The 17353-nt window shown below is 33.9% G+C and overlaps 2 protein-coding genes across 2 annotated transcripts; both read left to right on the forward strand.

Annotated features, from left to right (window-relative positions):
* The first annotated feature begins 498 nt into the window (after positions 1 to 498).
* Positions 499 to 1461, forward strand: LOC147563735 (uncharacterized). The gene has a single exon (XM_086658283.1). It carries the CDS (start codon positions 499 to 501, stop codon positions 1459 to 1461), a length of 963 nt encoding a protein of 320 aa, XP_086514409.1.
* Positions 1462 to 15138: 13677 nt separating this feature from the next.
* LOC147563736 (major latex protein 146-like) lies at positions 15139 to 16419 on the forward strand. The gene is made up of 2 exons (XM_086640193.1): positions 15139 to 15391; positions 15904 to 16419. Exons 1-2 carry the CDS (start codon positions 15205 to 15207, stop codon positions 16194 to 16196), a joined length of 480 nt encoding a protein of 159 aa, XP_086496319.1. The 5' UTR covers positions 15139 to 15204; the 3' UTR covers positions 16197 to 16419.
* The last annotated feature ends 934 nt before the right edge of the window (positions 16420 to 17353 follow it).

Below are 17353 nucleotides of genomic sequence, written 5' to 3' on the forward strand. Positions count from 1 at the left end.
CTTATGAGAAGAAACATGAGGATGACCCTGCCCCAACAGCCTATATTGCCCTCTTTGAACAAATCATTTTAGATCTCAACTCTCAAGCCCTCTTCAAGCAGTCTGCTTCCTAAACTCTCTCTATAGACTCTATATATATGAAGCTACCTTGTTTGCATTAAATAAAGTTTGATCCTGTGTGTAAAGTTCACTTTAGTTGAGTGATAATATGTGTGTAAGGGTCTCTAGTGAAGAGAGTATAGTTTGATCGTGTGTGTATGTGTAAAGCTCTCTTTAATTGTGCAAGAACCATGTACCATTGTAATGAGGACGCATGCATAGTAGTGGATGCTAATTAAGTCGCCTTTTTCGTTTTTTTTGTTGAAGCCCCTCTGTTTGTTTCTGTAAGATCTGGGTGTTTAATAAAGGTTGGATGTACGGGAATGAGCCGGACGCTCTTTGGACAAATATGATTAGGAGAAATATAAGGGTAACAAAAAGTGGTGGTTTCCAAAAGAGATGAGTGTGCATAAAGTGGGTGGTCCATGGAAACAGATTCAAGCCTTCTCCAAGTCAGTTAAAGCAGGTTCATGTGTTACTATTAACAGAGGATCAAAAACTTCATTTTGGGAGGATGCTTGGGCAGGATCAACTCCGCTAAAAAATGATTTCAAAAGTATTTGGAAATTCTCTAAGACTAAAGATGCCTCTGTCGAAGAAGTGGTAAACGGTAACTTCTCTTTTCATAATTGGGATTTAAATCTTTCAAGAACCTGTTCCGCAGCAGAAGCAATGAAGGCAACAGACTTGCTGCTTAAACTCTCTAGTACGTCTCTTATGGATACTCCAACTTCTCCCACCAGATCGTGGACTCCAAGCAAAAATGGTGAGTTTTCCGTCTCCTCTTTTTATCACCATCATTTAAATTTCTTCTCAATCAAGAACAAAGCCAACATCCAGAGAGACTTTCCGAGTAAGAATATATGGAATAACATCATTCCTCCGAAGATCTCTTTTGTTCTATGGGCTTTGTATCTCCAAGCTCTTCCTACTCTTGATACTCTTAAGCGAAGAGGTTTCATCTTCCCAAATAGGTGTGCTCTTTGTAACCATGAAGAAGAGACTCTTGATCATTTGTTCTTTTCGTGTTCCTTCTCAAATCAGATTTGGAACTCCCTTACCCCATCTTTTATCAAGCTCTCAAATTCGTCAAATCGTTTCAAGGACTTAGTCGACTCAAATACTCTCCCAAAGTCGCTTGATAGGAAAAAATTCTTGAGATACGGAGTTCCTTATGCTATAATTTGGAGCTTATGGGAAGAGAGAAACACAAGGATCTTCGAAGAAAAATGTAAATCGGTAGAAAATCTTATAATTTCGATCAAAGCTCTCCTTTTTTACTGGTCTACAAACCAAGAATGGAAGTCCTCCACATCTTTTTCAGAATTAGTTTTTAGCTGGGATGCTCTAATTAGCATGTAATCTTTTTCTTTTTTTTTCTTGTTTTCTCTTTGTAGTTGCAACCTTTGCAATTAATGAAATCTATTTTACCCTCTTCAAAAAAAAAAATAAAGGCTGGATTTGCTTGTTTCTTGTTTCTTACCTTTTTCTATATCTATTTTTTCTTCTCAATTAATTTCTATTATTAAAGACATTATTTTACAAGCAGTTTGCTACTAGTAAAGAGAAAATGAGCCACAGGACGATAAGAAAGAGAGCCATGGCCAGAACTAATAATGATCTACTAATAATGAAACAAAGATTTGTGAAGCTCCCCACTTCAGCTAAGTAGAATACATATATATATATATATACATAATACATACACAGACACACATACATATATATATATATATATATATATATATATTCAACTAGAGAGATTGTAGTTCGAATCTTACCATTTTCTAAAAAGATAGAAAACCGATTTATGGCATTTTCATTCGTTGGTTTCATTTGGGATAGATCTTGAAACTTCAAATAAATTTTGGAAACGAAAGTATTTTTGTCATACCTAAACAAGCTCTATTACTAAAATGTATCCTTTTAATTAGGCCATGTTTTGGGGAAATAAATAAAAATTTCCGGGACAATAAGTTTTGGGTGGAAGTAAATTTCTTTTGTTTCCTCCAAACATCATCCTTTCAATTTTTTATTCTTTCTTCTTCTCCTCTACCTCAACTAGAACTCCGGCGACCTCCACCATTAACGGCAGCGACCTTAATTTCGGTCGACTCTCTCCCTTTCTCTCTTCATCCCTTTCTCCCTCTCTCTCTCTCTCTCTCTCTCCTCTCTCCTCTGTCTCTCTCTTCTGCCTCTCTCTCTCTCTCGTCTGTTTTTCTCTCTCTCTCTACTTTCGTTTAATCTTCAATGTCTTTCCTCTTGTTTAATCTTGAATTTTGCATCCTAAATCCCAAAATTGTTCTTCGAGAGAAAGAAAAAAAAAACAGTAAAAACACCTGAAAGCAAAATGATTCAGTCCCATTTTGATGTTTGTTTTACAACTTATGAAGGTAACAACAAAGGTGATACATAAATTTTTTTTTATCAAAACAAAAAAATAGTACTACTATGAAACCCTAATCCAGAAATCATAATAGCATACAACTGAACTTAAAAAAGTTAACAAAAAAGCACCCAAATTTCATCTAGAATTCTAGATAGATCATAGCAAATAATGAACTAAGCTAACTCATAAAAAAAATGAATTAAGCTTAGAAATTAGAAACACCCAAATATCTGAAACCCTAACCCTAATTTCTTGGCTCATTACCTAGACAGGAAACGTATAGTATATGCTTTACGAATTCCAAAAAGACATTTTGGTGAAAGTATCCTTACATTTGAGATAGATGAACTCCCCCAACGAAATATGAGATAATTGGAGAGTTTCTGCGACGAGAGAATGAAAATAGACAGAGAGAGTAATGGGGGAAACTTTTGGATTACGGTTTTTGGTTTTCCGACGACTTTCTGCCGGCGACTACTAAGGTGCGTTTGGATTGCGGTTTTTTGATTTTGCACCTTCTTCCCCGAAAACTTTTCTGCTTTCCCCAAAGCGGTGGCCGTTAATTAATATGTAGTTCAAAAGTTCTTCCTATAATGATATAGCCGCACATAGGGTCTTTCTCGAGAGGTTGTGTATATATTTACTCTGAAAATCCGAAAGTCACAGGTTTGATACTTGTCAGGTGGAAATCCTTTGTGTTATAAACAATATAAAACAAAAAGTTTAGGATTTTTATGAGTGCTATTAAGATAGTTTTATAGCAGTTATAAGAGCATCTCTAACCCCAGTCTGTCTTGGGTCGAAAAAACCACTTTTTCATTCAAAATTTTTGGCCTCAGCTCCTCTAAAATTCAGCTCCAGCCCCAACCTCTCTTGAGGCCGAAAATTTGTACATGTGGAAAACGCGTGTGTGCACTTTTAGTTGGTGTGCGAAAAACGTGTGCGATTTTATGTATATATAAAACACGTGTTTTAACTATTTTTCGAAAAAAAATTATTCGGGGACCGACATTTAGTGGATGTGTTTTAATTATTAATATTTAAGTTTTTCTAGAATTTAAAAAAAAATTAAAACTAATTAAAATTACAAAAATATTATTTACATTTAATGTTGGTTTTGATTTTTAAGTTATTTTTAATTTTTTAGTTATTTTTAATTTTGTATTTAATTTTTTTGTATTTTTTGTTTTACAAAAAATAAAAAGAGGTAGATCTGGCCGTTGGATAAACCAACGGCCAAGATCTGTCCCCAAGTGACCGTTGGGGCCCCAACGGTCACTTGGGGCCTAGCTTCAGTCGCCCCTAATGTTAGGGGCGGCTGAGCTAGAGGCTCCAGCCTCCGCTCCGCCCGGCTGGGGCTGGAGATGCTCTAAGCATATGCCATCTTTTTATTGTATGCAAGTCATTTGATATATGATGTATGCTATCTATTCAACTCGTATAATTCTATAATTTTAAAAAAAAAGTTATAGTATAGTCGTATATGCTATATCCATTGAAAAGCATATTTCGGATCATCTTATTATCAAAACAAACACAAAGAACATAAAATTACACATATGAGAAAGCTCCAAGAGTCCCTAGTATCAGTCTTCCCCGATACAAATTAGCATTCATTTCACTTTGTCATATATGATGAAGACAAGTACAAAGGGTCCTACGAAATCAAATATCATTAAATTTTGGACCGTTTTAATAGTGAATCTGGTACCATTATACCGAAACCCTACCATGTAATAGGGAAATGATAGAGTGACTTAGAAATTGGTACTTAGAGGGTGACATATTTCCTCATTTAGAAATAAAAGCGGTCCCTACCGTAGTCAAACTTTGAAAAAACCTTGTCTTTTAGTGATTCCACATCAGCTGGGCATTAAAATGCCCAAAAAATTTGGGCTCTCTAGCATCTCCCCCATGTAATAATCCTAACTGGGAGATGCTAGAGTGCCCAAATTTTTGGGCATTTTAGTGCCCAGCTGATGTGGAATCACTAAAAGACAAGGTTTTTTCAAAGTTTGATTACAGTGGGGACCGTTTTTATTTCTAAATGAGGAAATATGTCACCCTCTAGGTACCAATTTCTAAGTCACTCTATCATTTCCCATCCTAAAATATAGTACTAGAGTTGGTTTGCTATCAACTTCACAACTTAATTTGGATAAGGGAATCCAAGACTTGGTAAATTGCTAATTTGATAAGTTATTTAAAATGATTTCAACAAAAAAAAAAAGATTATTTAAAATGGAGAAGGATCATCCACCTAATAAGAGGATTTTAGACATTAATTTTCCAACTCAGTTTCATTTATTATTGATGAAATTTTTAAATATTATAGGAATAAACAAAACCATTGGATTGGAATAAGTTATAGATTGTTGAAAGTTTGTTGTACCAGTAATCACTCGTACAAGTGAGTCTACTAATTAAAGGCGGCCGTGGATTTGGTAGTGCTCTAAGTTATGGATCTCCACCAATTATCAAGAGATTATTGTAGAGAAAAAAAAGATCTGCCAAATATGGGATAGTCCTTCCCTTCCTGACTTTTTCTTTGTTATGATAAAGACCAATTGAGATCAAATAGTAAGAAAAGAATTTGTTTATCTGTATAGTTTTCCATGGAAGGTTTCAATTCCATATGAATTACTGTTTTTTTTGTTGAAGATACTTATGAATTACTTAATCATAAAATATTGCATATCCATCATTTTCAAGGGTAAACAAAACTTGAATACATAAACGGAAAATGAATTTGTTTAATGCGGTTTACCTAATGTAGTCGACAAGTAAAATATCCCGGACTCCAATGCAAAAGACTGATGCAAAAACGTAATATTTGCATTTATCGAAAGAGTGAAAGCAGCACCCGGCCTTTATGTTAAAAGAAAAAGGCTTATTAGTGAAAATTGACCCGAAAACTTTGTAAGAACCCACATTCTAAGTGTTATCTTCTATGTTTTTCTTTCCAAGAGTTTATTTACCTAATCTATTACTTGATGTTTGAATGCGTCCTGTATAAGAGTTAACGGGTGCTTGTTAGAAAAGTCAAGTCCTCATAAATTTTTTGAAAAATGTCACGAGTACTAACTACTAATAGCTTCCGTTTATAACACGAAAATTGGATGGCTTTAGCCGCGCCCATAATATTAATAACACCAATTTAATGCATTTAGATGTGAGGGAAGAAATTTTTTTGAGACATCAGGGTCATTTCTCAAAACAATATTCCCTCTGGACCTCACTGTATTTGGACCTTGAGTATCCATCCTCTAGAACTCCTATTTGATCGAGACATTTTTTTTAGTTAACACATGCACAGGGCATATGTAACATTCAACCTTTTATAGTTGTAGACTTTCATTGAAATGTTTTAATAGCAAGGAATAATAGTAAAATGATATATTAATAAATATGATGATAATTATGATGTGAAAATAAATTAAATAGATGATGATGACGACGATGTCAATAGTGAAACTTCACATTGCAAAAGATTAAAGATACTTAGAAAATGTCAATTTAAGATGTCTTGAAAGATATTGAAATCAACTTTAGTTGGGTGCTAATACATGTATTTCTTCGCTTGTTGAACAAACAATTTTCAAAATTTTCTCAGAGAATAAAAATTGGCTTTGATAGTACTTGTGAAGTTACATTATCATGTTGGTAAATGTCTAGATTATTCACCAAGATAATGAAAATATATTTTTGTCAAAAATGTTTGTAAAGTACTAAAAGCTCCACCTCAGTTATATGTCCACCCATGTCACAATCCAATAATCCACTAGACCACTACAATATCACATTTGAATTTTGTACAGAGTCAAAACTTTGTTTAGATGAGGTAGTTTGAAGATATTCTGACGCAGCCAAATATACAAAACGGTCTTGTCAGAAGATTTTTATTCTAGACACTCCATCATTAGATTAAAAAAATGATCCATTTTTCAACTATCATTTATCAATTTAATTAAATGAAAGGCTAGACTAAATTAGTTAGTTCTTTAAAATGGAAAAAATCATTAATGGAGTTCTTGAAATGGATCCAATACTAGCTCCTTTTTCATACAGGAACTATTCTAAAAAGAATTAAATTAAGAAACTATATGAGAGGTAAAGCCGCTTCGGGAATCATTTTTCCCCGTGTGCAGGGCCCGGAAATTGGGCAAAAAACATTTTCGTGTATCTTCACTAAATATAACTTTTTTTTCTAGCTTGTGAACATTTCGATTGTTTTCATACTTTTCTATGAAGTCTCCAAATTTCTTTTGCAGTATTCACAAAATTTAGAGATTGTTTGGACATGTCTAGTGATATCTAAAGTTGTTTTTCTTTTTATTGGGAGGGATTTAATTGGAGGCTCACGTGACGCTTCGCATCAAACTCAAACCATGATATCCAAAGTGGTGTAGTGGGATTCAACAGAAGCCCCAAGAAGTAAATGTGGTATCGAAATAACGAAAGATTTGTGAAAAGCGGGTCTAAGAAATATGCAAAAAGCGGGGCGCACAACCCTCACTAAAACAGGCTCACTTTAAATTTTGTCAAAAATTTTGGGTCTACTATACTTCCTATACCTAACTAATAAAAACCTATATATACAAATTAGAGAAATTGTTTTGGAGATAACGTTAGGCCCCTCATAGGGAAACATCATTGACTGAATTTGGATTTATTAATGTTTTAATGTAGTATTTTTACTCGTAAATTATTTCAAATCTTACGTAACCAAGACATATTATCATTATATTACTATTATATTATGTTACTATGTCAAAAAAAAATTTATGTCACTACAAGTCTAGGATATTATATGATCATTATTAATTTTATACAATAATACACGTTATTACTACTATTTTAGTTATATTATTAGTATATGACAATCATTATATATTATTTAATTTTCAATTATTCTTTTTAAATATGATTATTATTAATATTAAATAATCATTATTATTATTAATTATCATTATCACCTTTAACAACTCAAGGTTTCCAATTTCTGTCCACCATCTTTTGGTGTAACGGTTGGACACCCCTCTTAAGCCTATGAGGTCGTGGGATCGAGTCTCGGTGGAAGCAGGTTGTCATCAAAATTTCTCTCATGTAATTTAGGCTATAAATAATGTAATAATTTGTCGGACTTTATGTCTCTTTTATATTGTCGGGCTTTAGGCCTCTTTCGTTATACTGATGTAGATCATAGTTGATTTCTCATAAAAAAAAAAGGTTTCAAATTTCTCTATTTTTTTTTAGGATATTTTGTTCTCAGAATCCGCCAAATTATCCACTACACTTCATACATAGTTTGCCTTGAGTTAAAGGCTCCCGACATTCGCGAACTTTTATACGTTTGAATTTGAATTCCCCGCATTTTTAAATTCTTGAATGTCAACATTTGCATGCATAGACATTTGTGAATTTTCGAATATCTGGAATTGATTGCTCCAGACATCCGTGGATATTCAAGAGTCCATGAGAACCTTCTCCCACTACTACCCTTGTGTTTATAAAAGCAGACAAATTTCAAAGAATATATATACATATATTTATATACTATTTTGCTAATAAAGGAATTTTAAAAATGAGAACTCAAAAGCTAACTTTATGTAGAGGTGGTACACTTTTATTTATTGAAGGAAACTTTTTTTTGTTGAAATTATTGAAGGAAACTTGAAAGCAGAAACAGTAAGTGAGCCTTTTAGGTGAAAATATTTGAGAAGCTTTGAGATGTGAACTTCTAACTGATTTTGTTTAAGCCAAGCATAGTAAAGAACTTCTATACTGCTCCTATGAACAACTTCTATACAACTACTATGAAAAACGTAAGAAAAATTTACCTAGTTTAAACCAACATGATGAGTAACAGGCTAACAGCTATATTTAAAAAACAATATCGGAAGAAAACAATTAGAGACAAATGAACCACTGTTTGAAAGAGGAGACGGATGGAGAAATAATAATGTATACTACAAAAAATAAAGTTCGAAACCATGGGAGGGTTGTCTAAATTATGACAACCCTTTATAGAGAGTAGGCCCATCATGGTTAAATACTTATATAGCATTTCTAATGCAAAACTTAAGAAAATCTCTATTTATCTTATGTGTCAAGTTTCAATCGAGATTCTCGCTCTCACGTGACAAAAATAGAGATCTTCAATTTTTTTTATGCCTCCAAAGAAAAATGTTAAACTTGTTTTATTTACTTATGTGGCACAATCATTATTGTAAAAACATAATTAGTTACTTTAAAAAATTTAGAAGACTCGATTTCGATCGGACGAAATTCAAATATTGATGAGTTGGACACTCCGTTTCTAGAGTGTCTTTTTGAGATATCTCAATTTCACACTCGAGACATCATCTTTAAGATCCTCGCCGAGTTTTTGCATTGGAGATGATTTTTAAGAAAAAACTCCAAAAAGTTTAGGTGGCACTCGGAGTTTTTAAGGGGTTTTGGTATAGGAAGAGTATTTTTAGCAAAGGCAGTGCATTAGATAGGGAGAGCACTCTTTTTAGAATAGGGAGGGATAAACAATTTTTTTTAAATATCCTAAATTTATACTTTGGTCCCTCACATCAAACTATTTTGGACCAAAAGAGAGAGAAGAGAGTAACCTCCTGTTCGACTAAAAACCTTCGAGCGAGAAGAGAGAATCATGTTCGACCTAAAACCTTCGATCAAATCAAAGAGAGAGAAGAGAGATGAACATCATGAAAAGGAGAAATGTCCTAAATCTGTTTGATTCTATCAAATAGAGAGAGATATAGAGATAGAAACCTAAACCCTAGATGACTAACACAACATCCATCTCCATAGAGAGTTTGTAATTCTTGTTATTGTTGGATTTCTCCATAGATTTTTAGGGTTTTAACACTAATTAAAGTAACTTTTGAAGATTTCAAGTATCAATATTGCAGAAGAATACAAACAAGGATGTAACTCGAAAAATACATAATCGACATTTACATAAAAGAAATCTCTCTTAGCATAAATAAAAATTCATGAATACCAACTAAAAATTGTAAAAAATCGGCCAGAGCGGTTGAAAAAACTGACTAATTTCAGCCATCTCAGCCGAAATTTATTACTATTTTCAGCGAGACCGGCCGAAATTTGTTATCTTTTTCAATCGATCCAACCGAAATTTGTCATCTTTTTCAGCCGTTACGACGAAATTTGTTGTCTTTTTCAGCCGACCCTACCGAAATTTGTTGTTCTTTTCCGTTGATCCAGCTGAAAATTCTTTACGAAAAAAACGACCTAAAACCTTAAAACGTTTGTTCAACCATAAAGGAAGACAAGAAAATGATATCTTCATATGAGACATATTATCTTCATTATAAATATCTTTGTTTAAGTCGATAACTTCGTTTAAGTCGATGTCCTTGTTTAAGTTGATGGTTCCTCATCCATGAGATCTTGAGGCACCATAAAAAGCTCGAAACTAAGACTATAATGATGGTAAACTTTGCAAGTTTTTTAATACTAATAGTGATGTTGATAGTAGTGACGATATTAGGGTTTTGGTTGTTTATGTGAGAGAAACTACAAGTGAATAAAATATTAGATTTATTATTAATTTTTATCTACGTCTTTCTATTTTGGCACTATTTATTAAATGATCTTTATAACGCCCTCCTGAAACTAATTTGGTAAAGGAAGAGCAAATACATAAATTTATCTTTCTAATGCACTGCCTTTACTAAATAGTGTTCCTCCTATACCAAAAGTCTTTTTAAGATTGAGTGTTGCATTGGAGATGCTCTTAAATAGAGATACGTTAAGTATGACAACATAGGTTCTGTTTTGCCAAGTGAATGTCAATTAACTTCTGTAATAAGAGGCATATTTTTGTTACATTCATGTCAATCTACTCGATAACTAGTACATTTACAATGTAATAACATATCACTTTCTAATATATTTTGCAGTATATTTCTTCGTCGGGAAGATATATGTTATTTTTAGTTTTATTTTTTTTTGCATTAGTCAGCGGTTAAAAAACATAAAAGAATTACATCATGTTCTCCTGAGTCTAATGACTCTGCTTTTTATCTGCCTCTATAATATCTACTAGTGCTCGTGGAAACTCATTACTCTCTAGAATTAGGACACCATTACTCGGCTTCATCTTCGATAGGTAATCTGCTGCTTGATTTAGTTCTCGATATACATGGATTACTTGACACTCCTCAAACAAACCCCATAAATATCGTATCTCATTCTATACTCGTATAGTCTTCCATGGAGGGACAAAATTATCATTAGACAGAATTGTTGCTACCGTTGTCGAATCAGTCGCCAATATAACTTTATTTTGGTATATTGCCTTGCTAGACGTAAGAGTAACAATGCACCTTGGAGTTCATGCAATAAAACTGATTCACGCTTTGCCGACGAAGCCGCTGCAACTATTGCTTCTCCAGTACTTCGCCTTAAGATTGGCCCGAATCCGCCTGACTCCGCGTCATATGTACCATCTGTGTTCACTAGAGTCCACCCATTCTCTGGACCTTCCCATCTGCAAATTTTAGTAACCAGAGTTTTCAGCGGAAGGGTAATATTCTATCGTCCAAGCAGTTCTCTACACGTCGGCGTATCAAGTACCTGACCAACCCAAGAACTAGCTTTTATTCTCACTTCTTCTGAAATTTGTTTGACGAACTCCTCCATCGAGTTCCGAACTCCCTGAAAAATGCGAGCATTTCGTTCTCTCCATATATGATAAATATATCCATTGAACACAAGACAACCATTTTTGCTTCGACTTGATTTCCGTTAAACATTTTTGTGCACCATTCAATTTCTTCATCCCATTGTCCAAAGACCAATTTGTTTATACCCAGCTGCCTTAACAGCACCTGCCAAATATGAGTGGAGTATACGCATCGAAATAACTAGTGATTATCATCTTCTTCACTTTGTCCACAAAATTCACATATGTTATGTACGTTCATACCCCAGGCCTGGAGCTTCGATTTAGTCTTTAATCCCCTCTTTTACGCCATCCATGCAACAAAGTTATGGCGTGGGATTCCATCACTATGCCATACAATAGTTGTCCACAGAACTAACGGTCTCACACCTCTAAGCTTGTTGTAGGTATCTTTGACGTTATATTCGCCTGTCTTAGTTATTTGCCAAATCGGTTTATCTTCCTCCGATTATGACCTCTTGAAGTCATTCAACCACATCTCTCACTTCATAACTGAAATATTCTGGTAAGGACCAAACATTATTAGTAATATAGTCAGAGATCAAACCCTTGTTGCATAAATTTGGATCGATCATTCCACTTTTCACACACACATCATATAATAACCCCATCGGATGCCAGATATCGAACCAAAACTTGGTTTTGCTACCATTACTAATGAGGGTAGTCACAAACTGTTTGGCTGTGTCCCGACTATCCAGAATACGACGCCAACACTAGGAACATTTCGCGGGTATAGCCATGGTCCAGAATTCCTTGTCTCGGATCAGATTTATTTTAACCCATTTAACCCATAAAGTGTTTTTGTCGTTGACTATTTCCCATGTGTGTCTGAGGTTCAATGCCATATTCAAACATTCAATATCTCGGATGCCCAGACCACCCTCATTCTTTAGACGACAAATTTCTTCCCACTTAATTGCAGCATTCTTCTTTCCTTGTTCCAGCCCTACCCATAAAAATTGTCTGAAAGCTCGATTAATTTCTTTGTATGCCCTCTTTGGAAGAACAAACATTGCTGTCCAAAAAATCAGCATACTGTTCTGGACTGCAATAATCAATAACAAGCGGCCTGCAAAAGATAAATATCTTGCTTTCCAAGTCTGAATTCGAGCTTGAATCTTATGAATCAACGGTAAGCAGTCAACATATGAGAGTCTCGACGAATTAAGAGGAAGTCCAAGGTATTTTATAGGTAATGTACCCACTTGAAAACCCAAAAGAGATTTAATCTTCTCCTGTTGCTCAGATGTCATACTAGCACAAAAATTTATGCTCGTCCCTGCATTCACAGCCAACCCTTGAATCTCCCCTCTACTTGTTCTTTTGTTAAGAGGGAAAAGAATACCTCCATAACCATGACAAATAGATAGGGTGAGATAGGGCACCCTTGCCGGAGCCCCTTCTTTCTTGCAAAATAGCCATGTGGGCTGCCATTTACCATAATTGAGAGTTTTGTAGTTGAGACATATTCCATGACCCATCGAACAAACTTATCTAGGATGTTGAATTTCAGGATTATTTTCTGAAGGGCTGACCATCGTACAGTATCATATGCTTTTCGCAAGTCTATTTTGATTGTACATCGATCCACTACAAAAAAAACGTCCAATAGGGACAGACGTTTTTACGTTTGTCCCTAAAAAATCAATAATAGGGACAATTTTTTTATATTTGTCCCTAATAGAATAACAATTGGGACAATTTAATAGTACAGACTTTTTTTCTCGACCAGTTAGAAAAAAGATTGGGAGAAATTTTGGCCCAAAAAAGTACGCGCAAAACGTGAAATTTTTTTTGCTTTCTTCCCTCCAACTTTTTTTTTTCTCTCTGTTTTCCCCCTCTTCTTTCTCTCTCCTCTTTTCTTCACCACGATTGTCTTCTCTTGCAAAGCAAGCACTGTCGATCTTCTTATCATTTTATGGTTAGTCCTTCTAGGGTTTCTGTTGGTCCATCTTCTTCTTTCCTGCTACAAACTTAGGGTTTATGTTCGATTTCTTCTAGGGTTTTGAGTGAAGAAGGTTGATCTTCTAGGGTTTTGTTACAAGGCTTCACATCCAGGTTAGTTGTTCTTCTTCCTCTTCTTCTTATTCTGTGTTATTTCACTATTATCGAGTACGAACATAAGAATGAAATAAAAATTCCAATATTCGATTGTTGTAGTTCAGCTGCTGCTGGAAGAACAAAAGCAGGAGTAGTCGAATCAAATTGAATTCTTCTCAAAACCATATCTTCAAAAACTTCAATTGATTCGATTGAACAACTATTCCTGACCAACCCAGGTATCATAGTATTCCAAGAAAAGTATCTGGGTTTGTAATTTTATCAACGCTTTTCATGCATTAATCTGTCCCTCGCACGACCTGGTAATCTTTAACAATTTCGTGCGCCAACATGATGTTGTCTTGTATTGACCGACCAGATATAAAAGCTGATTGGTTCTCACTAACCATTGAGAAAATAAATTTCTTCAATCTGTTGGTTAGTATTTTTGTGATACACTTGTAGACGACATTGCAACATGAGATAGGTCTGAAATCACTTATAGAGGAAGGATTAGTAGTTTTGGGAATCAAAGAAATGAAAGTTGAATTTACCTCCCGAAGTAGCCTTCCCGAGCTGAAAAAATTCTGGATGGCTAAACAGAAATCATCACCCATAATTGACTAACATTTCTTGAAAAAATGTGATGAAAATCCATCACGTCCTGGAGCCTTCTCCAAACCGATTGTAGAGAGAGCTTCTACACTCTCTTGCCTAGTCACTGGTTTGTCCAATTCCTCACGGTCTCCGTTGCTCAATGTTGAGTGAAACTGAAACGAGTCAAGAATAGAATCTTCTTCATCATTTACCACTGTTGTGCCTAGCAAATATATATATGTTATTTCTTCTAATCACTTTGAAACGTATTTGGATAACTAAATTACACATAACATGTTTGGCAGAACTGTTCTACTGTCCTACAAACATAAATTATCCCTTGTAAAAAATAGTGATACTTGAAACAGAAACGGTTCAAATGAAAAATGATATACCTAAATTTGAAACATAAAATTTTATTCTCGCACCATATGCGAAAATATGAGACAAAAATAGAAAATTTGGTCAAAACTTTCGTTTTCATTTAGTATTTTGGGTAATTTGTAATTGCTTGAGAAATGGTAACAAATGGTTTGCAAAAGGGTTGCAACTGCTTGTAAATGGACTGTAAAAATTTACAAAAAAATTACCAAAAAAAATAAAATTACTAATCAAATAAAATACAGATATTTGAATTTCTAACAAAATAAAAAAAACAACATCACACTTTTAATCAAATAAAACATAACTTATCTTTTTAATCTAGAGAAATTTTTGGTATTAATGGGGTCCAACAAGGCTAAGGGTTTCAAAGGAGTAGGTAACTGATGGTATACCACATGAAACATCACAAACGCGCATCACGTTGCTTTAGTTTTTAACAAGTGGTAGATTTTCTAATTTTTTTTCTTTTTTTGAATTTTCTATTCTTCTATACAATAGAGGTGAGATGCCTGAAAAGGTAAGCTGAAATTGGGCCGAAATTTGACATAGACAGCTAAATTATCATCCAAGAGAGAAATTTTGAAAAAAAAATTATAAGTTTACGTCGGGTTTTGGATTTATTTATGTCTGCTTTCTTGAGCACAGTAACGTTTATGTTTAATAATAGTAATTGACATGTACCACATGATCCGAAATGGCCCGCTTTCTTGAGCATAGTAACATGTTTTTTTTATAAGTTTCTGTTTAATAATACTACTTGACACATAGTACATGATCCGAAATGTCCCGAGATAGTAAAATTTTCACATAATGTTCGCAAATTTTTCTTTTCGTGTTATGAGTTGTCGGGTCAAGTAGCATTGTTGTTTTTTTTTTTCTATATAAACATACCCACCACCTCTTTCTCAATACACAATTTCCAAATTGAAATAAGAACTTGGAAGAGGAGAAAAGAAAAGCAAATATTAGGATGGCAGTTGAAAAACTCGAGGTTGTGAACGAGGTTGAACTTTCAGCTGATAAGGTCTACGAGATGTGGAAAGATGATATTCATGAAATCCCCAAGCATATTCCTCATATTTACAAGAGCGTCAAACATCTTGAAGGCGAACATGGAACTGAAAATTGCCCCATCAAAATGTGGCATTATGAAATCGGTAAGACTATATAATATTTCATTTGAATCTACATATACAATATATATCGCATGGTCTTTTACACAGTTTATTGTGGCTTATATATTTGTATAAAACTATAAATTGGTTTTCTTATAGCTGATTAGTTTTTATTATCTGATCAAAATCACCCCTAGAATTCCATATGTGGGGATTTTTTTTAATGAGTTGATATGTTATTATTATTATCTAATCAGAATTTTAAATAAGCAATTGGACGAATTTTTTTTATATGAATTTTTCTTATTATGGCCACAAATTTTACATTTGAGTAAGTTTACCTCTAAATTAAGGGATTTAATTTTTTTTTTTTTTTGAATGGTCAACGTGTCTCGACCCATGACTTTTAAAGTGAGATTGAAGTTAGTTACCACTAATGTACAAATATTTTTGTTTTCTTTATTCATTGTAAGTGAGTTTTGAGTTACATGTCTACAACTTAAAAACATTTAATATGAAACTAATTACGTGGATGGTGGAATAAATTATTATAGAAGGTAGAGATATACATGTGGTGGAGAGGACAACAGTGCACGACGAGAGTAGAACAGTAACTCACACCGTCGTCGGTGGAGAACTTTTTGGAATCTATAAAAGTTTCGTGGCCGAGGTAAGTGTAACTCCAAAACTAGTTGATGGTGAAGAAAATGGAAGTTTTGTTAAATGGGTTGTGTCTTATGAGAAGAAACATGAGGACGACCCTGCCCCAACAGCCTATATTGCCCTCTTTGAACAAATCACTTTAGATCTCAACTCTGAAGTCCTCCTCAAGCAGTCTGCTTCCTAAACTCTCTCTCTATATATATAATAATATGGATGCAGTTACCTTGTTTGTATTAAATAAAGTTAGATCATGTGTAAACCTCACTTTAGTTGAGTGATAGTTGTGGAAGAACTATGTACTATTGTAATGAGGATGCATTCATATATAGGTTGTGGATGCTAAGCCATCTTTGTTTGTTTGTGTAAGATTTGGGTGTGTATAATAAAGGTTGGATTTGCTTGGATTATGGATGCATCTAATTGGTTTGAATTATTAATGACAAGACTTATTATACAAAAGGGTTTGCTACTAACAAAGAGAAAATGAATGAACAAGTGGGGATGAGAAAGAGAGCAGTGGGCTGAACTGAAATTGATCTACTAATAATACAACAAAGATTTGTGAAGGTCGTCACTTTTGCTAAGTAGTAAGTAGCAAGTAGTATATATAAAGTAACTTCTAGGCTTTCATGTAGAGAGATTATAGTTCAAAACTTACCATTTTCAAAACAAAAAAAGACAGAAAAGGGATTTATGACATTTAATTGGTTGGTTTCATTTGGGTTAGATCTTGAAACTTCTAATAAATTTTGGAAACAAAAGTAATTTTGTCATACCTAAACAAGCTCTATTACTATAGTGTAGTTCAAAAGTTCTTCATCTAATGATATAGCAGCACATGGGATCTTCTTCTAGAGGTTGTGTATAAAAACTATAAGACAATATTTTTTTAGGATTTTTATAAATAAATGCTAAAACAAACTGCATAATTGCTCCACAAAGCTACTGAGTGCCGATTCAATAAGCTCGGCCTCATATCCACGGGTATGAGGTTGAACTCTTGAGACCGTTAGATCACAAGATCTCCTCCAACGTATGAGAAGATTTCCTATAAATTCTCCCTTAAATTATGGGCAGTTAAACTCAATGTCCATTTAACCTTTATAATCGATTTATTTAGATAACTGCCATCTAAACATAACAAGTCATTCTCTACTTATTTTATTACAGCAATTGCCATTATAATCCAACGGACAAAGGAGAATGTTTTCATTTTTGACCAATCATATATGGAGAGACATATTTCATGGGAGGAGATATTGAAACTTGTATTAAACACTTTTTATATTTTTCGCTTAATCTTATATTAAATACTTGGATCAATCTTATATTTTTCACGCA

Source organism: Eschscholzia californica, unplaced genomic scaffold (assembly GCF_041429995.1).
Source record: "Eschscholzia californica isolate CP2 unplaced genomic scaffold, dmEscCali1.0.p SCAF_1, whole genome shotgun sequence".
NCBI lineage: Eukaryota > Viridiplantae > Streptophyta > Magnoliopsida > Ranunculales > Papaveraceae > Eschscholzia > Eschscholzia californica.